The 24,623-nt window shown below is 39.3% G+C and overlaps 2 protein-coding genes across 4 annotated transcripts in view; one reads left to right on the forward strand and one right to left on the reverse strand.

The window, feature by feature from the left end:
• Positions 1–310: 310 nt before the first annotated feature.
• lacc1 (laccase (multicopper oxidoreductase) domain containing 1) lies at positions 311–12,252 on the reverse strand. The gene is made up of 5 exons (XM_085136346.1): positions 11,517–12,252; positions 10,182–10,360; positions 9,211–9,376; positions 8,591–8,816; positions 311–7,283 (listed from the first exon to the last, which is right to left on the reverse strand). The coding sequence occupies exons 1-5, from the start codon at positions 12,007–12,009 to the stop codon at positions 7,103–7,105; spliced, it is 1,245 nt and encodes a 414-aa protein (XP_084992472.1). The 5' UTR covers positions 12,010–12,252; the 3' UTR covers positions 311–7,102.
• Positions 12,253–17,184: 4,932 nt separating this feature from the next.
• The window catches only part of enox1 (ecto-NOX disulfide-thiol exchanger 1), a 131,279-nt gene continuing 123,840 nt past the window's right edge, over positions 17,185–24,623 (forward strand). The window contains exon 1 of one of the 3 annotated variants that reach the window (XM_085136539.1): positions 17,185–17,472. The gene's annotated coding sequence lies outside the window, so the exon portion shown is untranslated. Of the gene's footprint in view, positions 17,488–24,623 lie in introns of all 3 variants that reach the window. The other 2 variants (XM_085136537.1, XM_085136536.1) reach the window with 2 other exon arrangements.

The raw sequence follows: 24,623 nt of genomic DNA on the forward strand, positions 1-24,623 counted from the left end.
GCAATATAAAATGATATCATATAAAATGTAATCAAATGAATAAGTCTATTTTTAAAACATGTTTTATTAGTTTTAATCTTTTAACTTCATGCACATTGCATCAAGCAAAAATTTAATTATATGCTCAGACCTGAAGAAATTTGTTTAATATTTAAACCTCTTTTCTGCATATTACAGCATATAAAATAAAATAATTTTTGTGTTTACCCTCACTCTTTCAAGGAAAACAGCAATAAATAAATAAAATCGAAGATTCAGCTGCACCAAGTCCTGTCATTCTTAAGTCTGTTTTCACCTGTTTAGCAGGATTGGGGCCGGTGGAGGTTTGCTGCAGTGGTCATGTTATTGGGGGGGTCCAAGGGTTTCTCTGAGAATTTCACATTCCCGTGGCAGCGTAATATTTTATTGTCACTTTTTATAGAATCAAACTCAAAGTAATGCCTGTACTTCCATTCTTTAAATGCTGCATGGTCGTACTCTCTCCGCACTCCATATTATCGATTGTTGATCTAAACACATTTGGTGCTGTCAGGGATGTTGCACACTCGTACGTCATTGTCATGAGACAGTCTCACAAACAAAATCACAGTTTAGTAATGCAGTAACGCAGCGTGCTTATGGGAAAGTAACAGTAATCTAATTTCTTTTTTGCAATCGTAATTTACTTGTTACTTGAAAAAAGCAATCGGATTACAGTAACATGTTACTTTTAACACGTTACTGCTCATCTTTATTTAATTTAGGTTAAATTAAATTAACCTAAATTAGGTTTAATTTATGTTAATTTATGTTACTGTCAAATTCAGCTTAAACACACTGATAATTTTTCAAGTTGTAAAGGGTCACCAGTGGGCATTTTGCATTGAGATGTGAAGAGCTGAGTTAAGATAAAGTTGAAGTGACTTTAAAGTTCTGAAACTGAACGTAATATATTTTGAAGTCACTTTCTTAGAAGCACTCTTCAGATAATTAAATGTTACCTATATAAATACAACAACAGTCACCACAAGGCACTTTCTACAGTAAGGAAAAGACCCTACAATAATAATAATGGATTGGATTTATATAGCGCTTTTCAAGGCACCCAAAGCGCTTTATAATACCACTATTCATTCACTCTCACATTCAAACACTGGTGGAGGCAGCTACAGTTGTAGCTACAGTTGCCCTGGGGCAGACTGACAGAAGCGAGGCTGCCATATCACGCCATCGGCCCCTCTGGCCAACACCAGTAGGCGGTAGGTGAAGTGTCTTGCCCAAGGACACAACGACCAGGACAGAGAGCCCAGGGATCGAACCAGTGACCTTCCGGTTACAGATGCGAAAGAGGAAACATTCCTCACGCATCATGCATAACGGGAAGCCCCCAACAGATTATTATTTTCTACATTTTTGTCCATGCTCAGATCAGCCTTGGTATCAGAGGCTGCCCTCAAATCCTCTTTGTCCTTGCCTTCTTTGCTTCACCCTAGATATTTTTTTGGAGGGTAGAGGTGCTTGACAGCTGTGGAAGGGGCTCTGGGGAAGAACTGTTGTCCATTATTTGAGGACTTTCTGGTGTGCTCTGTGGAGTAACAGTCAGTTTCCTTTTTACTTTGCAGAGCACAAAAAACAGTTAATGCCCAGTGTTACTGTCGCAAAACATATTTAAGCTGCCAAACGACACAATACCATACACCTCATGGTTGACAATGAGCCTTTTGACAGTGAGCCTGCTGACAATGAGCATACACTGGTAATTACTAAAAGACCAGCATTACTGGAACGGCTGCAGGCTAAAGAGTTTGCAGATGACACCACCGTCATTGGCCTCATTCAGGATGGTGATGAGTCTACATACCGGCAGGAAGTTGAGTGGCTGGTAGTCTGGTGCAGTCAGCACAACCTGGAGCTGAACAGGCTTAAGACTTAGAGATGACAGTGGACCTCAGGAGACATCCATCAACACTGCTCCACCTCACCACATCAGACAGCCCGGTATCTACTGTGGAGTTTTTCAAGTTCCTTGGTATGGAGAACCACAAGAGCCATGCACATCGAAATAAAGTGTTCTGTGCTTAAATAATGAATTGTAGAATAAATTCTGCATTTGTAAATTCATTTTTGAATTCCACATTAAAAAAGAGATTTTTAAAATGTTTTTTAAAAATACAATTTAATATGACGAGCCCACTCCTCATTTTAAAATCCAGTTCTCTTTCCTGTTTTCTCACAGATTAGCTCACGGATTAACTATTGGATTAGCAACTTCACTTTAATAATCCTGCTGCAATGCAAATTAGCCACACCGTGGGATGTAAGGAGCTCTCTGATTAGTTGGACAGACACACAAGTATAAAAAAATACCTTGTACAGATAGTAGAAAAACCAGACTTCTGCTAATGGCTCACTGAAATCCCTTGGCGTGGCGTCACAGCCTATATGATCACACCCAAACCTTGCGATAATAGCGGTGCAACAAAATATTGTTCTTTGTGCTAAGATAAACATGCCTCATACACCAGATAAAACATACCTTCACTATGTGGTCCACAGAAATGTACAAGCAAGACATTTTAACTGCTGGAACAACTATTAACCTCTTTTATACATGAGCCATTTCTGCGAAACACGAATGAAACTGTCACGCCTGCTTACAGTCACCAGGAGGCACTAGAGTTCACTTTAAATCTTCAGTAAATGCCTTACTCTGATCAGAAAAGACACGTGGAAAATGTTCTCCACAGTCTGGGAAAAGGAGTTGGGGTCAATGACAAGTCCATAGTATGAAATTGCAGAAGTTGCTGTGATGGGGGGAGGGGGGCACACGTGAGCAGTCAAGGCCTTTGCTTTTTGCAAGTAGAAGTTTTGCTGATGACGATGCTGTACATTGACTTTACTAGAATTATTTTCCAACCTCATAAATGTATAGGAGTTTATTTGTTGTAAAAGTCAATTGAATTATGTGGGGTTTTTTTTTTTTGATAGTCAGTCAACTCAGATTAACATCTTAACAACTCAGATTGTCAAGCCTGCTGCTGCTGCAGCCACAGAGCTAATAGAGAGGTTGGAGATTAAATGGTGGAAGGTCTTTACTGAGGAGTAATATCTATAAAATGTTTCCCACAGGTTTCATTTCATTGTGTGTCCTCAGCAGGGCCAAAACCCAGCAACGTATCCACAAATGAGTCCACTGACATTCCAAAAGCACAAATCTCTCAAATTCCCTCCTGAGTTCAAAACCAAGACTGGATTTGTCCTCGTTCCATTGGTCTTAAAATTACATGACTGCTTATTTCTGTTAATTATTGGCCAAAAATTACAAGCCAAATGGCCTGTTTACAGTTCCCGGTTTAGGTGGTGATGCAATGAGCTAAACTAAGATTTTTAAGATTTGGCAGGAATCCAGTGGTGCTTAATATCATAAATCTGTTATGGAAACACTTTCACTGTTTAAATACAGATTATAATGTTTGGCTCTTTGTTTCTGTAATGACGGGGACTCTTTCTCTCAGCAGTTCATACATTTGTTGGATTAGCGATTGTTTTCAGTTTATGGCCCAGAGTGAGAAGGGCTCCTACATTTGTGGTTCATTAAACTCTTTTGCATGAACCAATTGAGAACAGCCTCTGAAGCCACAATGGCAATGCTTTAGGATAAAAGTGCGAATTTCTGTTTGCTTGTTTTTTGTGGTGGAGAGTGGTGTGGAGAATGAATGTCTGAAATAATGATTCGCTCCTTTTTTTCCAATGAATCTGCAACGTTTTGCTCTTATTTATGCAAAAACAAACAAAGACACAAAACAAACTCAAAATGACACAAAATTATTAACAAACTTATTATTAACAAATTTTTGATTACCTTAAAAAGTACGTTGAGACACAATTCTACCAGTTCAGTGAGGAGAGAAGAACAATGAAGACACAAAAATGACCTTCCATAGAAAACGAAAACATATAAAATCACCACACAGAGATGCAAAATAAGCACATGAGCATGCTAAATGTCTCCAATAGTGGCAAAGTGACCATGAAAGCCCTGAAAATGTTTTGAAACGAGATGCAAATTAAAATTGCAAAGAAACTGTGTGACTTGCACATAAATTTAAGTTAGTAGCATGAGTACAAAATAATTTTCGGACAGTAATAAAAAAAAAAAATTCAGCACTCAAAGAAAATATAATCTAACATTAAACAACTTGGTTTAGTGATTGATGTTAATAATCTGGCTCATTTCCCCGACTAATGGAGCTCATTACATTCATTTTAAGACTGACTTTGCATTTCTGTGTTTGCACTAAAAGAACTGGCCTTAATGTGCGGGGATGTCTCTGTTTGAAAGCTGATGCCAGGAGAGGTTTTATTATTATCTGAAGCCCACAAATGACGTTTGCCACCAGGTCGGTCACGCATGTGTGTCTGTGTTGTGTAAGAAATGTTTTAATTGATAACTCTGTCAGTAATGTGTCCGGGAACATGATTTATATGATGTAAGTGTTTCGAGTCATGCACTGTAGAGTTTGTGTTGTTGGTGTTAGTCCTGTGCAGACCTGACCTCAGTTCACTTTGATCATGTTAAAAGTGAATTTCAGCTAAAACTGACTGAACTGTAAGAGTTTGTGATTTGCTTTTACTTGTTTGAAATTACTGTTCAATGTGATGACTGAACTTGCACTAAGTTGAGGGGGGAAGAAAAAAATCAGATCCCGCGTCAGTGTTGGTGAAACATGCAGAAATGTGATGCTTCTGTGTTTCCAGTTAATTTTATGCAGTGATGAGGCTGTTGAGAAAACAGCCGATCCTTTCAGTGAGACACTTTGTGTTACTAAAATTATCTTTGTTATATTTATTTAATTTCTTAGGAAAAGGGCTGCTTTGTAAGACAAATCAAGACTTTTGTCTCAGAATAAAAATTGTCTGTATCCCTGAAGACGTCTGTGTCTGTCATGCTTAATAAAATTACATTTATTCATTATATTAAATCAAACAACAGAAAGTTTAATGCTCCTAAAAGTTTGGTATTGAAACTGATATGTAAAATCAACTAGTGTCTCCACCTAACAGCCACAGAATTAAACAGGATTGTAGATTACTGGAAAATTATTTTTGACAGAGAAGGAATTAAGGTTATAGTGGGAATATCAAACACTAGGTTTAAAAAACCAAAAAAACAAACCTCTTATTTGGTATAACTTGTTCTGGCTTATCTCACGTGGTGATGAAATCCTTTAAAAGTTGGACTCAAAAGTTTTTTTTTCCCCACATAATAATCAGATAACAGATCAAACTAATGGTTGTTTCTGTTCTTCTCCATCAGAAACATTAAACTGGTGCAGTTGGTTGGTTTTCATATGAAATGACCCATCTATCGCCTGAATATTCTACTGTAAAATGTGACAGATTTGAACTCTGATGAACCCAACTGCTACCTGTCATTCAGTTTATTAATAAAACCCACGTAGCCGGTCATTGGACTGAAAGTTTATTGAACACTAAAATTACCATGCTTTACAATGCAGGAAGAGAAATATCAACGTAAAATATGCTGTACAGATTTTTACAGTCATTCCCCAAGAGAACTTGAATGGCCTCACCGCTCAGAGCCCCACTCCTTTAAGGTATTATGTGTGTTCTGTCTTAAATCGTATATCCCTGAGTAATATTATGCTGTACGTCTCTGACAAAAGTTAAATGCCATTAAAAACCAGAGCTCCAAGATTTTCAGTGCAAGAATAAAAAGAAAAAGCTGTATTTGGTCCATGTGTTATCCAAGTATTTAAACCCACCAATTCATTCTCTAAATAATTCTGTTGGCTCAGGTTGGAATTAAGAGATACAGATTAGAGCAGCTAGATGAATGCTTACTGGCTAGTGGATAGTTTGCTTGGTACATTGGATCCACAATACAGGTAAACTGTCCAAATATACATGTTTGGACAAACTGTATCAGTCCAGTATTTCTATGCTGTTTCCAACAACATAGAAATAATTCCCTGCAGAGTTAGATTCACCCCCAAAAATCTTATGAGCTATAAAACATGTTCGTTCAAGTGAGAAATCCCTGAAAGTTAGTGAAATTTTAAAAAAATAAAATAGTAATAATTTAGCTTAGTAAAATATTATTTTGTGTCTGCACCTACAGACTCAAGTTATGATCATACCCATGTTTTATCATCTGAGAAGTGGTTGTTTTCATTAAAGAAGCGAAAATGCGAGGGAAGGTGATACCTGGATAAAGTGTCATCCTCTTTCTCCTCAGCTGAACCTACTGAGCTGAAGTCAGAGCTCTAACGCACGAAAATGTGCATAAACATGTTCATTTCTTCCTGATTTCATTATAATTACTTATTGTTAGCAGATTAGACATGTGACCCTACGGCCTCCAGACGGCTAACAATGAGCTGGCTAAAACACAGCAGCAATAAGCTAATGCTATATTAGCTAATGTTAGACTCAAGTGTCCTAAAAATCACATTTTCCCTCTGATAAACAATTTGATTACATTCTCACATCATATGAGAGTTTAATCGCTAAGACTCTGAATCCAACAAAGTTAGCTCCACCTCAAAGAAAGTGTTACTAAAGGGCAGTGTTTATTGACAAAAAGTTCAGGATATCCTCAAAAACACTGCAGTATCGTTGTCAGACAGAAATGAACTTCACTGAGTCATATTGGACTCAGCCACAAAGTTTTGCAGTTTCCTCTAGAGTCCATAGATGTCAATACATATTGCTACTGCTGAGGTGAACAGTGGACTGACAGCCTGCACTCACTACAGATGAATGGAAGCCACCTTAGCTAGGATTGTGCATTTGAATTGGGAGGGGTACGAAAACAGAACTCAGTTGAATGCAGTCTGCTATGTACTGACATCTAGTATTGAGATTTTGCACAATGTAACTTTAATCCTCTAGTTTATTTGAAGATTAGAATCTGTGGGACATGCAAAATTATCCTAAAAGCTGTAAATATCAAACAGTAAATTAGCAAACAATTGGTTTTTAGCTATTTTCTGTCTGCTGCTTTTCACATTTTTTATACCACGTAATTTTACCAAAAAAGCACATTGATTTGTGGAGCTTGAGCTAACAACAATATGAGGTAAGTGTGCTAAACACTCATTCATTCATTTGTTTGTTTGATCCACAGGAAGCCCACCTGTGTGCCAAAGTTAAGCCCATCTCTGACATGGGAGAAGTAGTTTTCAGGGTGACATGAGGTGCAGGGCGTCACGCAGGACCAGTGCGTCATCGTGTTGTCATGGATGTGCTTGGGCAGGACGCCACCTTTCTGGAGGAGAACTCTGGGATGGGAAATTAGACATTTGGTTTGGTTCACAGCTGAGCGAAAAACAAATCCCATATATGAATTCGATATTAAAGACCTTAAAGCTTCAGTGTACTATTTTCAACACATACTCAAATAGTAATGGCTGAAAATTTAAACAAGGACCTCCTTTCTCTCCTCTTACCTCCTCTCCAAACAACCCAGAATGGGTAAATGCAAGAAGACCCTTAATCTTAAACTGAAGCTCTTACTTGATCTTATTGATTAACTCCATAATAAATATAACACACTCTAACGCTAGTGACAGAATGAAAGTGAACTTGGAGAATTCACTTAGCTATGATTTCCTCTGAGATGTATTTAAGTTCAAGTCTGAGTCATCATTGAGTGGCTGCCACAGTTATCTTTTACATCTTCAAAGAACGAGACTAGTACATCTTGGAACATCTCTTAAAAATAGAATCCGGGTAGTCAGTGCATCCACTAGTCTGTTTAGTCTGTTTAAATACACTTTGAATTTGCATATAAAACATCGTGAACATTTTCTGAAATTCAGGTTAAATTTGAGCCAGAGTCAAATGAAAAAGGCATCTTCAGAATGCTTTTATGACCTCAGCAAGGAAAATCTAAATTTTATGTGAATGTCAATCAACATCCACAATAAATCCTAAATTTGTTTCTTGCTCTGCAATGACCAGTTTTCCCTCATTGGTTAATCTTAGAGGTGGGAAGTAATAAAGTAGAAATACTTCATTATTGTACTTAAGTAGAATTTCCAGTTATCTGTTCTTTACTCGAGTAATTTCTTTTAAAAGTGGCAGGTAATTTCAAATGCAGCGTTTCTATCAGCGAAACACACACAATGTGTTTGTGTGCAGTTTGTCACACAGTGTGTGTTAAAGGTGCGGCTGCTGTATTTTACAGAGAGCGAAAAGAAAGAGGGCTAACTTCACTCACAGATGGAGAAAGATAAGAAATACAGGACAGGAGAGGAAGGAGAGAAGTTAGATTTAAAGGTAAGGATTACTCAGTGGTGATAAACTGGAAATTTAAGAAAATCTACTGAAGCTCTTAAGAGAAATTATTTTGAGTTGTGATTCATTTCTCCACACTGAGACCTTGCAATTGGTTTTAGGGATCCCCACATGCTGAATCCCACTTTAACCTCTTCCCTATTCATTCTCTTATTACAGACTAAGACTCCCTTTACAATGTAGGCAACAGAATATAGAGTTATTTTCTTCTCCTTGTTCACAGACATTCTGTACTTTTGTCAGCTCTAGTTAATCTATTGTGCGAGTGTTCTCGTTTCGTGAGCGGTACCTGTTGGCGTGACGGATGTCGACGTGTGGTCTGGCTGACTCTGGATCAGGGACACAGTCTGGATGGATGCTCATGAAGTCCAACGCCTGGTGTCTTTCCATGGTATAGCAGCAGGGTCCCACTGATGGTCCCACAGCCACCACAATGTTGCTAACTTGGCAAGCAAATTCTGTCACCATGGCATTCACAGTGGCCATGGCAACCCCCATTATGGTTCCTCTCCAACCTGTAAATGTAGCCATTTCTTCGTCAGAGTTCATATTGTAAAGTTGTACCACTGCAGCCTCTTTTGCACGCTCTCTTCAACTGTTTGGTTTTAGCTTGAATAAATAAATCCTCTAGGGGGCACCAAAGGCTAAAAGATTTTATATAAAGAGTCTATCGCATAATTAACACTGAAAGAATTGACTTTGATTCCAAAGAATGTTGAAGTGTGTGCTTTTTGCAAAGTCTTCTTAAGTTCCTCTACTCAAGTCTCTCTTTCACACACATAGACATATTAAAAACACTAAGTAATAGTTCTGATGTGCATTTTTTTTTCTTGATTGGCCCCCAATGATATGATGGTTCCCTAAATTAGCAGTCAGTGGTCAAAACTTTTAGAAGCAGTGAGGGCTGACCTGCATGTGCGACTCCGATAACTTTTGCGACCGGATCAGCAAAGAGGAGCGGCATGCAGTCGGCCCCTGGAGCTGCTAAGACGAGCCCAGTCTGATTGGTCACCATTGCATCGTAACTCTCGGGCTCAGCTTTCCCCAAGACCCAGACATCGTTAGCGTGGTTCACCTTCGGAAAACAAGCCGACAGTCCTTTAACGAAACACTGATCTTACATCACTGACCCTCAGCACTGAGGTCAGAACAAAACTGTCCCGAAGTTGGAAACCAAAAAAACAAAAACAACTAAAACAAAAAAATGAGTGTTAATCTGTTAATTATTTGTCACTGTTGCATATTCATTTTTCTTTGACTGTGAATGCTCGTTTGCTTTAGTTTGTTAACATGACATTAACGTGAAATACGTTGGTGAATATTAAAAACAAAAGATTATATCAAACAGATGTACATCCAGAATTAAATATGTAAAACTTGCACCTTAATATATGCAAGATGATATATTTTTATACATGCTACTCGTACTTTAAGGTGCGGCTGAGAGGATATTTTAAGTCTGATATTTGGTGATTTAAAAATCCGATATTCCAATATAATATTTTTTTTTCTTTCAGACACAGAATCCAAAAAGGTTTCTCTATGTCTGTTACATGTAGCTATTTATTGCTCATTTGCGCTCTGTCTGCCAGCTTGGATCAGCTGGTTGTTTGTTGTGTTTGGAATGTGGATGTTGCAGGATGCCCTCTGGTGGACAAGTCATGTAACATCAACATTCATAACATGGTTGAACATGGTTGTTTCTCCCATCTCTTCTTTACTTTTTCGTTTTTCATACAGTTAATATCAGCTGATAATTGCAGGCTGCCAATTGGTCAGACTCTAGCTTTAATTACTACAAATATGTCCCAACACAATTTTTAATTTACAGATAATACAGATAATACATTAAAGGGGAAAATTCTAATAGTGTTGAGTACCTTGACTAAATGCATGGGCTGAGGATGGAAACCAGCATGGAGGGCTAATCGGCGCCTGTTCTCCATTACCACAGCCACTGGGTCCCTCCTCCTGCAGCTGCTGAACAGATTCAAGGAGGATAAGGTCGAGATGTAGGACACACCACCTGTACGGGTGCTGAAGCCATGACCAAAACAATCTGAGACGAAGAGGGAGAGAAAAAAGGTAAACTGCTTTTCTAAAATAACACATTGAAATAAATACATTTAATAGCATTTAAATGAATGCTAAGCTACTTCTAGCTCGGTTTGTATTTATTTAGCAACATCTTGTCAACAGATTATACTTTAATAGAAAATTTAAAACAGTGCACTAAATGATAAGAAAATTCATTAAATGTCAGGATTAAATGATAACATGAGCTGATCTCATGCACAGTTGTGTGAAAAAGTGTTTCCCCCCTTCCTGATTAACTATTTTTTGTATGTTTGTCACACTTAAATGTTTCAGATAATCAAATAAATTTAAATTCTAGACAAAGATAACACGAGCAAACCATTTCTAAATGAAAGTGTTTATTATTAAGGTGGAAAAAAATTAAACATACATGGACCAGTGTGAAAAACTTTTTCACACCACTGTATGTCTCCTGTTATCAGTACACTAGGACATATTTGCATGGACATATGAGTCCAGTGGTATATGGTGTTGGGTATTGGTACATTCTCAGTTTCCTCTTTATCCAATAGATATATCACTATAGTTTAAGTGGTTATCAAATGTTTAGACTTTATTATAAAATAAAACAGTCAAGTAGCAGTGAATCACTGTTTTTCCTCCATATATTAAAGTCTGGAATTTACTATTGTGCAATATATAGTATCACTATATAGTATATGTATGACATATTAAGTTTTGATAGACAAACTCATTCTAGCTTCCTTTCAAATATACACCCATTTACAGAAAATGGAAAACACACTGTTCCCAAACAGTCAGTGTGGGACGGGGAAGTCGAACTGTTTTCATTTCACATATCGTGCACTAATGTTAACAGGAACCTTAATTGTTTATTTATTACCGTACTTTGCTATTGTACCAGTGGGCGAGATCTTTATCAACAGGAGAAGCTGTAAAATATATAAAAATACACCTAAAAGTTTAAAATCTATGCACTCCTTCACATTTTTAAAAAGAATTCAATGGCCCAAATTGGAGTCTTTGTACGACCGATTCTGGCCCTCGAGACTTATGTTTGACACCCTTGATGTAGGAGGAGAAATGCAAACTCCATTCACTTATACAGTAATTTAATAACTCCATAAAACTCATAAGTATGTTTTGCTTAAGCCGACCTGGAATGAGCGCAGACTTCAGAACTGTGAGTTCTCCCTTCAGCGCAGGAAGCTGCTGCATAAACGTCGACACTTCTTCGCACACTTCTTCGCCAGGTGAGACCGAATCTGTGGAGGCTCTGCAACTAGGACAAGTCTCGTCCGCCGGTCTCTGCTTGTACTGGAAGTCGTATAGGGCCGTAAAAAGGAGGTTCTGGTAATGAGCCAGCACCTCTTTGCCCTGTGCGGTGGTGAGGACCGTGATCGAGCTCAGGTCCAGCTGGTCCAAAGTCTGCTTGAAACGGTACAAACTCTCCACTGTGGAGCTCGAGTCCAGGACGTGCACACTTTTGCAGGAGCTCAAGAACGTGTCCACGAAGCCGTTTTTCTCCCGGTAAGTGTTCCCGCACAGCACGAAGACCTGCGAGTCTGAAACCGAGTCCTCCAGCAGAGAAGCGCCCGTGCATGATGCACAGCAGCGGTGAAGCAGATCCACCAGCACGGCTCGACTCATCGCGGAGAAGCTGAAGTATTTGCCGCTCAGCACACAGAGAAAACTCGCAGACAAACGCAGACTCCCTGCCCTTTATGCGGGACCGCAAGGAACGTGTTTGACAACCAACATACCTCAAAAACTACAGAAACTACAGCTGACTCAGTACTTCCTGCACTGCACAGTCGCTCCGCCCACTCTGGAAAGTCCTAACGCTCGGTGGAAATTCTTCTTTCCTCAGCATCTGCTGACTGCTGCATACAGTAAAGGTCGAGTGAAGTCCAAGTGTGAACAATACAGACTTTTCTGCAAAACATTAGGAGCACAGCAATGCTGGCCACAAACTGCACCAGCGTGTCCCCGAGAAATACTGCAAGTATTAACCTTTTAGCACACAGTGCAGGCTAAACCGCTACAGCATGTCTGTAGACACTCTCATGTTGTCAAACTGATATAGATCAGATTGTTCTAATATTATTAAAGTAACATTTTAACCTTTTTAATGGTTTTGCATAATGTTATCATGTTGAGGTTATAAATGCATGAATAGGTTTAATCTAATGCCGTGAATAAATCAGAGTATACACCAAATGGAGTTCCTGTTTTCTTTCAGCTACTTGATTGGAGTTTGGTATGGGTCATTTTCATGCTGTCATTCAAACAGTATATAGTACTGTGTAATAGAGTCAGCCCCAATTTCTTTATATTTTGCCAGGAAAATGGGAAATAGGTGCAGCAGTTTGTTGAAACGTGTACAGGCCTACATGGAACTACATGGTGGATGAAAATGCAACTCTATTTTTGATTGTAACAAGACATCAAACACCACTGGCTGAAATGCAAACCCAAACCATTGCACAGCCTCCACCATGTTTTACAGATAGCTGTAGACACTCACTGTTGTATCTCTTTCCTGACTCCCTCCATGCATACTGACCGTGCATAAATGTAAATTATAACTTGATTGTAATTTGTTGTTTATGAAAGAATTACAGAGTGACAGGATTAACTATATTTTAGTGTTTGAATGATACTAGCATAATGTAAATAAATAAAAAAAAGCTGAAAAGAAAGCAGATAAATGGGATAAAGAAGGTTAAAGTTAAAATGGAATTAAAATCAGGGTATTTTGTAACCTTAATTGATATGAGTGGAGTAACATAAGTAGTAGCACCACATTATTAATCATATTTTGTCATGATGGAAATTATGGTAATTGCCAGAGCATATGATCCCTGCATGTCCATGTGGTCAAACTCAAACTTCCTCTATTTAGCATTTGTAAGCATCAAAAAACCAAGTAGTGACTAGTTTATTATTTACTACAATGAAGTTGGAATAAACTAAGACCAGCTTTTTAAGGAACTGATTAAAGCACAGTATTTGTCATTAACATATTATAACCCATTTATTATACTCATATACTGTCTAATATAAACAAAAGCAAGCGTCAGTGTGAATACAGTGTACAGGATTTGCCCAGTTTGTCAGCTGCTTTGCTTTCACAGCACAGACCGCTGCTAGACGTGAGGAATGAGGAACGGCTGGGCTGCGCATGTCAGCTCTGTCTTTCTATGTGGAAATCTGACTCACCTGATGAGCAGCAGGATGTTGGATTTTCCCATGGGTTGTTTGTGAGCCACAGTGTCAGCAACGTAATTAACAGCGGGTGCAACAGCACAACAAAGTAAAGAGAGAGAAAAACAAAAAGAAAAAAAAAGTGCTGATGGTGCTGCTGGGAGAGGTCAGTGAAGGAACTTGAAGGCATGCAGGAAGGGTTTTACTGTGTGATGGGGTAAAGCGTGCTTCTGTGGCTCGTAAACTCTTTTATGCTTTATGATACAAAAGTAATAATTTAAAAAAAAAACAGCCAGAAGTACTCAATACCAAATAGCTGGGAGGATTCATTTCAACATTTAAAAACATTCAATTGTTTTCCTTTGTATATTTTTGCACTTTTTTCTTTTTAATCATTTTAATTTTTATCATTATTATTTATTCATATGTGAGTTTTTTTTTATCATATACTATATTCTGTCATATTATATGTTATTTATTTTATTGTCAGTAGCCAAATGCAAAAGTGTTGAAACTATATACCTGTATCTCTCTCTCTCTCTATATATATATATATATATACACACATATATATGTGTGTGTGTGTATATATATATATGACTTTCTTTTGTTCAATTTTCATTATTGCTTTGTTTTAGCTGACTAACATGTTCATAGTTGCATTTAGTACACTTTAAATTGATCGATTGCATGTGCCCTGAGCCACCACCAGGGGACGCCAGATATCCAGCTCAGATACCACCTGCTTCCTCATCGTCAGCCTGCATGTTTGATAACACATTTCAAACTTCTCAGCAACTTACCAACCAGAAACAGGAAGCTTCACACATACAGATGTGTTTTACCTCACTGTGTGTTACCAGGCTACATGCTTTAAGCCCCATCTCAGGCCTTGCAGGCCTCCTTGCGCCGTGTATATGAAATGTGATGCTTGTCCCCAGTGAATGTCTCTGCTGCAGCTTTCTATTTTCCTGGCTGCCCACTGGGACTGAAGCTCCCTGTCAACTCTCCTGCCAAGGTTACAGCCTGCTCCTACTGCTGCTGAGGAATTTATTATCAGCATATATTTATATTTCTCTACTGGGATTGGTGCCTATTTCCATCTATATCTGTGTGGGTTTTTTGGCATTGGCATAAAGTGTTACAAAAATAAAGAAGGCCATACGACTCATTCATCTGCCTAATGTGTCTATCTGACTGCAACTATATTTAATTTAATGATAATGTACTGTATTGATCCTGCTTGTCAGGAACAGGCATGTATTTTCTGCTTTCACTAAGTGGAAAGATTGTATGCGATGGCTTAATTCGTTATAGATTAGGTAATCATTTACTAATGCTTATTAAAACAATCATAGTGTTTGAAGAAATTTTATTTTTTGACCACTTATTGCAGCTGGCTGCTGCATGGGTTGCCATATTTAATATAAAAATGCCAGTGTAACAGCAGTAAAAGGGTCCTTACTTCTGAGACTGGGCACTTACATTTTCTGTCAAGTATTTCTGCATGTTTTTGTGCCTCACCACAGTTAGTGGGAAATGATTAAATCAAGCTGTGAATAAAGTTCAGTGAATTTCTCAAAATAATGCACTATGCGATTTCAATGGAGAGTGATTTGGTTCATGGACAAAGGTGGCTTGTTTTCTCAATGACAAATTAAAGAAGATTAAAGGTGTGGAGTGTGTTCCAAGTGCTGCATTTGCATTTGGCTGCAGTTTACGGGAATCTTAAACGTGGTAGTCAAAACGGATGCTGGCCCAAAGGAAGGAGGACATCATTAAGCTTTGAAAAAAGAAAAGCTCTAGTTACTGTGGTCAGTCAACACTCTGGTGCAATATGCACTGATGAGCTCAGCAACAACAAAAGCCTTGAGACTACTGAGGGATCACTGATGACAGACAAATGTAATTATGAATAAAAAATTCTTCAGAACATCACCGCCAAGCCAAGAAAGAATAGAAAAAAACAGCATCGGGCCATGTCCACGGGTGCCAAACCTGACAGGACTGTGAGTCATTATTAGGAGGGTAACAAAGGTTACATTTTTGCAGGTTAATGATGTCCTCCATTTTTTCTCTCTCTCTCAATGACTGTCTCATTAATACAAACACAAAGCACATCCAATATAAAAGTCTTGTATAATCATGGAAGTACAGTGAGGCAACAAACTAGTGTCATTATTACTGCATAGATCTGTGTAAGTAAGAAAAGAGTTTTACAAGTGGACATTTCACTGCACTGGGAATGTAGATGCATATAATATGTAAACACATTAAAAGCTGTGTAAATGTGCATCAAAAGAAATGTATTCCTAACTTAATTATTCAGAGCTCCTAACATTGTAGTCCCTTTTAGTTGTTTAAACTTTATTATTTTTGATTGACTTCAAGCGTTTTGTTGGATAAATGAACCCCATTTAAAAGCCCAATTTTACTGTTCTTGTTTTCATTGTTTTATAAGAGTGTGGGCCCGGTGGAGGAAAAAAGCAAAGCGTCAATTTGACTCCTAAGTGAAGTGAGTTAGCAGGTTTAGGAACACTGCAGAGTGAGATTCTGCTCAGTGGTAAAATATTGATCTCTGTATTAAACCTAAAGCTGGCTCCACTGAGGTTTTTCGAGGCAGAAGTAGTAAAGCAAACCCTGTTACAGTGTGACGTGTCACTGAAGAAACAAATAACTGATCAGATGTTCAGATTTAAGCTGTTGAAAATGACCTGATGGCCTATAATCTGTGAAACATACATCAAAAATATCTCTCATTAATTATAGGGTTAACCCATTAATCTGTGGCTCTCTTCCACAGTGTGTCTTTGTTGTCTTACTCCCCTCACCCACAGCCAGTCACAGTAGATGGGTGCCCCTCCCTGAGCCTGGTTCTGCTGCAGAAATGTCACACTGCTAAAAGGGAGTTTTTCCTTCCCACTGTGTGCTAATGCATCGGATTTTTGGGGTTTTCTCTGTTTTATTGTGCAATATAAACCAGCACGATGGAACAGCTGTTGTGATTTGGCGCTAAACTACCTAAGAATTTAACTGAATTTCTATCACAAGGCAGAAACTGGAGCTTTTGACAAAGTGACTTTTATCTTTTTTTTATCCAGCTAAAAAGGCTCACTTTTGTTTTAACTGATCTGGCCAAGAGGGCAGCAGAAACAAACCCTTCATAAATCCTGTCGTCTTTAGTCTATTCTCCAATATAAGCAAAGACATTACACATAAAACACACACACACACACACATAGGAAATCAGTTTTTGGCTAACACCTGGTTTAAAGTCTGACCAGCAGTAGAAACCAAACTCACTGTTTCTGCTTTAGAGCTCCGGATCCTGGTGAAGTAACAACAATGACCTGTAGAGAGGACTCAGGTATGGCTCTGGGAGCTTATCTTTTTACTCTGGGATAAAGAGCTCTGGCTTTGCTGCCAACAAAAATTCAGTTGGTTCTCAATAATGTGGCTCCAAATTTCTGCCTCAATGCTCAATTGCTGAAGATGAAATATCAAACCAATAAGCGCTTCCTTTATTTCTTATTATTTTATGTCATAACCTAGTTTGACGACTACCCCCCCCCCCCCCCCCCCGACTCACTTCTATCCCCCCCTGCTGTCCCGGCCGCTGACAGACACCAGACCCTGCCGTCGTGCACGTCTCTCTCTCTCTCGCTCTCTCTGCCTCTCTCTATCTGTCGGTGACGCGCTCCAAGGTTTCTTCCTACCGGAGGCATCAGCAGCAGCGGCGGCGGTGTATCGGTGACTGCTGGCTGAGAGCGCCTGAGAAGAGACACACGGAGGATTGTTCCCAGCTTCTCCCCCCACACACACACACTCACAAGCACCGGGATTTATTGCGCTGACGCAATTTGCGGATTTGCGGAGCATCTATCGAATCTTCCGCTGTGTGACCCGGTAAGGTACGGAGAGGTGCGCTCTCTGCTGTGTTTTAGACCGGTGTGTGTGTTTAATTTCCCCGGTAGATGACATGCTCCTGTCAGCCCGCTGAGCGGTTTACTGGAAGGCGCTGATGCCTTTTCTACCCCCTTTCTCTCTCTCTCTCGTTACTTCATCCTTCCGAGCTCAGTGTGAAACAGCGGGGTGAAACCAGAACCGAAGCTCTGTTAGTGACTGTTTATTCATTTGGATTAACGGGGACTCGCTATTGACAACTTAATGCGGTGCTGTGGCGCTTTTCAGCCAGCGGGGAGAGCAGAGGTGTCTGTAACAACGGGGCTCTGGATCCGCCTATTGTTCAACAGATTCTCCAATTAAAAGTGTAATCCAGCCGGAGTGAGGCTAGAAGTCACTAAGAGTAAAAAAAAAGAAAGAAATGAAAAGGCGAATAAATGAGGACTGAAAGTGACCAAATAGAGGGTCAGCACTTCTGCTTCTAGAAAATCCAGAGGAGGGGGGAAGGAGATTAATTGCAAATGCACATCTGTTCACTCTACTCTTTGCACCTGAGAGGCTTCGTGTGTGATGGTTTTTTTTCTGTGTGTGTTTGGTGGCGTTTAAATGCTGGCCCTGTGTGAGCTTATGTGATGCTGGTCTTTGGTTTTGGGGTGTGTGCAGGGGAGATCAGCTGTGGTGGAGGAAAGGATGCCCTTGCTATCAAGTCACCTTGACGACCCTTCAGCAGCACACACAGAGCTGCCTTTGTCATTGTCAGGCTCACACCAGTCACTTTCACATGCTGTCATAGCCGTGGAGCCATTACCAAATTGAGGGTTTTATGGGTCTGGCTCAATTCCTGGATATTTCCTGGATGTTTAGTTGTAAATTAAAATAGTATTTCCAATAAACTGAGTGGCGTTTGGTATTAATTATAGTGGAAATTGAGAAAAGGAATGTCACAGCTATTAAGTTTGGCTCTATTAGAGTTTTTAAGAAATAAGAGAGTAATTAAGGGGAAATGTTGAGGAAAGCTAACAAAGGAAGATGATTTTCTTTATAGCTCACTCTACCAGTTTGTGTAAAATCTATAAGGGAAATCCTCATTAAAGATGTCAAATTAAATAATAATGCAGTAAAAAAAAGTGTAAATAGGTTTAATTTGAACAAATTACTAGACTAAAGCAGTCTTTAGTTTACATTGTGCTGATGCTGAGAAGCTCAGGATAAACAAGATGTTCTTGGTAACACATTGCCCGGGTGACGTCCTCAGCACCATGGAGAGATGGCGTCAGGGAGTGTTAATAACAAACACTTCCTTAAATCTGATGGTTAGGTGACTCAGGATGAACCAATACCAGGCCTCAGAGAGAGAGTCTCTCTGAGCATCATCCAAGTGTTCGAGCTCAGTTTGTTGCACAATTTATTATTTGTTATGAATATTTATTTTATTTAAATCTTGCCACCTTAATGGTGAAGTGGTATAGTTTTGGCAGGTGACCTGTGACTTGTGAAAATTTGCAGGATGGGAATATCAGCTTTAAGAGATTGATCTGCTATTAATTATCTCGATTAATCAGTTTTTACCTCTTAGATCAATATGATGTGGTTTTGTCTTATCACGAAACCTCAGTCTCCAGAGATATGCTGTGAAGTTTGCTAGAAAAAATTGACATGCATTTTTTATGAGTAATTTTTTTAGCTGCACTGATTACAGTTTCATTGGCAGATTCTGATTTTTACAGATTTTTACTAATTTTCTCTCTAAGACCTTTGCTTATAACGAGGCTGCTTGCCACTTTTCCTTTGTTAGCTTCTTTAAAATGTCCATGTTCACTTGTGTGAGGGTGCTTTAAGTGTCTGATTAAGGTTTGCTGTTATGAATGTTTCTGTGGTGGTCCCCCAGTGATTCACTTTGGTATATTTTTTGTTTTCACTCATAGTGAGGGGCTTCCACGCTAACAAGATGTTATCTTGTAGCTGTGCGTGTCTGTGACTGTTTGCCGGTGCCACTGTGCACGTATTGTGCATGCATGAAATGCATCACCTCATTCTTGAGGCTGCTTACATGAGGCTGACCAGCTGGTCACCGGTCAGGGCTGAGAACACTGGGAATTGGATGATTTGGGTGTCTGATCAGTTGATCACATCATCAATAGCATGCTACAACATTAACACTTAATTTCATTTCAAACCAGCATGATTATTCCTTATGGGATCTTGTGTTTTAGTCCTATAAATGAATTTCCTCCCTTCTTGTTCTGATTTTGGTTTCTACCAGTGATTGTCTCTTTAGCCAATTTATGCTTCATTGTGGAGATAATGTGTCATCTGGATGTGTTAAATACTTGCATTCTGTCTGCTGGTCTTTGCAGTTACACGTGTTGTTAAAAATTAATTGGTTGTTGCTCACGATTCGACCTAAAGACTATATTACAGAGCAGGATTTTGTCTTATCCGGGTAACTTCAGGGTTAACCCTGGGTTTTCTGTGGTTCACTTCTTATCAGGGTATATCACCATGGTACCTCATGCTGCTCCAGAGATGGTCATGTTCTAGATTTGAAATCAGCAGGTACGACATGCCAACCCAATGACCACAGAGCTCAAAGATCCCTCTGACCTCTATGGGTAGGTTGTAAAAGGGTCTGAAGTAATTTAATGATATCTAAAGTCGTTTCCTGATTAGCATCAATAAGAAAAAATGATTCTTAAACATAACCTTATTCTTTGAGTTATTTTCCTGTTGGCTGTATTTTTTAAAAATAATAATATTGTTGTATAAGCATTAATATATAACCCTAAAACTGCAGGCCTATTTACACTTGTTGATTTTGTATCAAATCAGAGTCCAAGCCTTTATTCAGTACTTGCTTTCAAACCGTTAAACACCACCAAGGCTGCAGCTGAAAAAATAAAAACTCAAACTGTCTTCTAAACATTAATTGAATGAAATGCTTGATTATAATTGATCAGATTCTCTTGCTTCTCAATGACAGAGCTGTAATGTTGGTGTCTCTTAACGTACAGTCTGCATTTTTGACAGCTTTCCTTCCTGCCTGTCTGAACCTTATTAACGTAGTAGCTCTTGTCCTGTCTTATTGACCAAAGGGCTTTAGGCTGCCATTCATTCAACCATTCAAAGTTCATTCAGTACAATGTTTTCCTCTCATACTGCTGCTTTGTCTGCAGAGGTTGTGTTGCTTTTAGTCTGTATTATGTGTTTAACCTCTTCAGATTTTTCTAATTTTATACTTTTTCAAAATCTTTCTTTGTAAAGTCAACCGTTCTGCTTCCAGTACACTTACACACAAGTGGGACTGTTCAAATGCTTCCACTCGTATAATGTGAATGTGCAGGGATACCTTGGTTTACCTTAGTGTGCTGATAACCAGCTTCATATGACTGCTTACACTGATTGCAGCTGTTAGCGTAAGTGAATCCAGATAACAGAATTCTGTAACGCTGGGCTCTGGTTTCCTGCAGCTAAGTCATGAGAAGCAATCCTGCTGTGTGTGCTAGAGTTAATCACAAAAGTAATGTTACTTTGCAGAAAGAGTCAAAATTCCCTACGAGTCTGTAGACCTGTCAGCTAGTTAGCTGATTTGCTTCTGGGGACAACTGCTAAATTTTCAGGGCTTTCCTTAAAGTCCGCAGATATCCGATATAAGACCTTCCATTCCATCCACTGGTAATCTTTTAAGAGTGAACAGTTTTATCTATATGTCGATATCTGTTCTTAGGGTTTGAACTGGTGGGTTACTTTTGTTTCCTAGGGTATTTAAAAGTAGGGAGACTCAGTCTCATCCCTCAGTTTTCAGACCCATCTTCTGTTATCCAGCTTGGATTTAGATTCAGGAGACAGACACCCTCTCTGCTTTTGACAGTAAGGCTATTACACATTGCAAAATTATAAACTATAAATTTTTCAGATCGGAAAAATCTACACACTGAAAGCATTGTGTTTTTGCAGAAAAATTGCCCTCAAAAGATGCACAGTGAAAAAAAATGAAGCTGACATGAAGCAATGATGAGCTGGTCCTGATGTTTCTAAACAAGAAAACAAAGAAACAGAGATTCTGGTTTCATCCGGTTCTCAGGAGAAGGCAGCAGGGGAGAGTTTGATGGTTTGATCCAGGAGTTGAAGCTGTGTCACAATCACTTTCTTACATATTTCAGGATGTTAGTGAGGAAGTTTGTGCTGTTGTTGGCAGAGTAGGAGCCATATCTGCGGAGGCAAAGAAATCATTTCAGAGCCGATTTACCCAAAAATGCAAATAAATGGTTTAAATACGTAAGTACAAAGTGATATGGAAAAATCCTGGAGTATGGATCCTGGATCCTGAACCTGGTTCTCACTGCGAGGGTAACTGCAAATTTCACCAAACACATAAATAGTGACAGTCCAACTGGATGGGAAATATATTGGACCACATCTAGCATTACATAATCTACAGTGTTCAATTCCAGCTATTTTAAAATCAGTTCAGATTAATAGCTCAGCTAATTGATTACTTGTTTCAGTTCTACAATGTATCAATCAGTGAGTATCCAGAGTGAGGCTTGGTGTTGGCTAGATCGCCCTGTCACGATGCCTGTGAATGAGTGACATTAAAACAGTGTTTCCCAGGAGGCCGTGGAAACACAGACACCACTCATCATCATCAACAACAAACAGCTTCTCTATTGTCTGCAGGCAACCAGCCGGCTGTTACATCATTAACTGACACGACGTTGTGACTGCTGAATATCAGCTCTGGAGTCACTGCAGTAGAATTTGACACCACTTTGCCCAGCGGTGGCCGTCTGCTGAGGTCGCGTGAGGCTGAAGGGATTAGAGCTATGGTGGCGGTGGTGGCGGCTGCGCAGCTCACCAAATTTTTCCCAGGTTGGCGGGTCGTTGGGGGGGGGGGGGACAAGGCTGATGATTTCTCGCAGGACAGAGTGGAAACAATGCGACGCGGCCTCCATCATTCAACGCACAGACACGGGCTCCTCTTTCAGTTTTTCAGATTGGACTGAAAATCTCTTCACTCTTCCCTGTCGTGATTGTGTTCGGTGCATCTCATTACACCGTGTGGCAAAAGCAGCCTGTTAGCCTCCGTAATGCGATTATCCATCCTCCTCGTGTCTTTTGCAGATTTTGCCACGCCACCTCACAAACGTTAATTGACCCCACGCTGCAGAGCTCAATGGGGAAGACTGTCGCTAATTGCGGTGGTATTTTGAGATACGGTGGGAGCATTAGGCTCTTCCACCACGGGAGGAATTATTCATTAGAGATGTTTCCACCAGCATTTATGTGTGAGTGAGTCTCTGTTTCCCTGGATTTCAGCTCACTGTGGGGACGCAAACCTGAAATACACGTCAAACTGTGGGCATTGAAAAAACAAACAAACCTCACTCGCTCATTTATAGGTGTTTAAATATGTACACTTGAATCTTGTTTTGAGTATAAATATACTGTTTCATGTCCTGTAACGTCTGACTAGCAGTCACATATTAAACTACATCTGCCTCCCCATCATAAAATAAATAAAAGGCTTGTGTTGTAGAAAATACATTTTTGTTTTTCGTTTGAAAAAATAGTGATTGGCAAAACTTAACCTTGCGTAAAACAAATGCTAGATATTCCATTCTAAACTTTACACTCTCTATTCAATACTACATTCTGTAACAGTATGTTATGAACTTGTACTGGATCTGACTGAGAAATTGGTGTGTGCTGTTGCAATTTATTAATCACAGTTTGCTCTTGGCTTGTTTATCATCAGTCTCTCTGCCCTCATTTCCAACTGGTCACCCCAGATGTCTGCCTCCTGGTCTTGTTGGAGGTTTCTTCCTGTAAAAAGGGAGTTTTTCATTCCCACTGGCACCAAGTGCTTGCCCATAAGTGGATTATTTGATTTTCTCTGTATTATTGTAAGGTGTTTACCTTACACAGTGTTGGGGAGTAACGGAATACATGTACCGCCGTTACGTATTTAAAATACAAACTATGAGTAACTGTATTCCGTTACAGTTACCGTTTAAAAAGGTGGTATTTAGAATACAGTTACTTGTTTCATATTGTCGCGGGTCAGGACTGTTTGGGTTTTGTTTGACAGCTACGTTCTGTTGTTCCAGGCAGCAGCGTTGCGGTTGCCATGGTTATAGGGCGACGCTCTCTGCAACTGTGTGTTTCCTGGGTGAGAGAGCTCCGTTTTGTTGTTGTTGTTGTGCTAAGCTAATAGGCAGAATGCTACAGTCATAGCTCTAAAGAATGTAGCCTGGAATGTAGAATGGACTGCCATACTCGTTATGTGTCTGTGAGCGAGGGAGAAAAAGGCGAGTGGAAAACTACGAGTTATCATCAAGCAGAAACGGGAGCTGGAAGCATGTAAATATAATAATAACCACTGCAGCCAAGAAGAGTGCCTGACGAGCCCAGTTGTAAGTAAGCTATTAAGACTCGACTGTACGCTGTGTTCGTGTTTTCCTCCGAAACAATAAGTTCCGTTGGAGCAGCCTTTCAACGCCTCTCTTTGTCTCAAAGTTGACCCAGACAACAAAGTAAAGCTAGCCAGAGGTCCATTTACTATGGTTTGGAGCCGCGGACCTTCAGTAACAGTAATAAATCACACAGCAATAGTACATTCATGTAGTTGTAAAAAGCACGATAACATATTAAGTAATCCAAAGTATTCAGAATACGTTACTCTCAAAAATACATTTTGGGGCATGTATTCTGTAATCTGTAGTGGAATACATTTTAAAAGTAACCTTCTCAACACTGACCTTACAATATAAAGTGCTTTGAGGCAACTGTTGTTGTCATTTGACACTACATAAATAAAATTAAATTTTATTGTAAAGGTTAACATAATTGACTAAAATTAGCCTCATGCTGTTTACTAGAAGACTAACATGCGATTAAAACAACAGCCTCATCAAGGAGATGTTTGTTGAGGTTATAAATAAAGAGAAAAGTACAGTTATTTTACCATGGGGTTTGATAAAATCAGACTTCTGTTTTTGCTTCCTGCTGACCAGTAAGAATGCAGGTAGAAGGCACTTCCTTATTGGCTTCACCTTTGCTTCTTTTCTGCTAGTACCTACGTGGCCAAAGCAACATGAGAAGCCTCTCAGGTGCAACATGGCCAAAAGTCATGTGATGTCATTTGTATGCGACAC

The sequence above is a fragment of the Neolamprologus multifasciatus genome, chromosome 16 (genome assembly GCF_963576455.1).
Source record: "Neolamprologus multifasciatus chromosome 16, fNeoMul1.2, whole genome shotgun sequence".
In the NCBI taxonomy this organism is placed as follows: Eukaryota; Metazoa; Chordata; class Actinopteri; order Cichliformes; family Cichlidae; genus Neolamprologus; species Neolamprologus multifasciatus.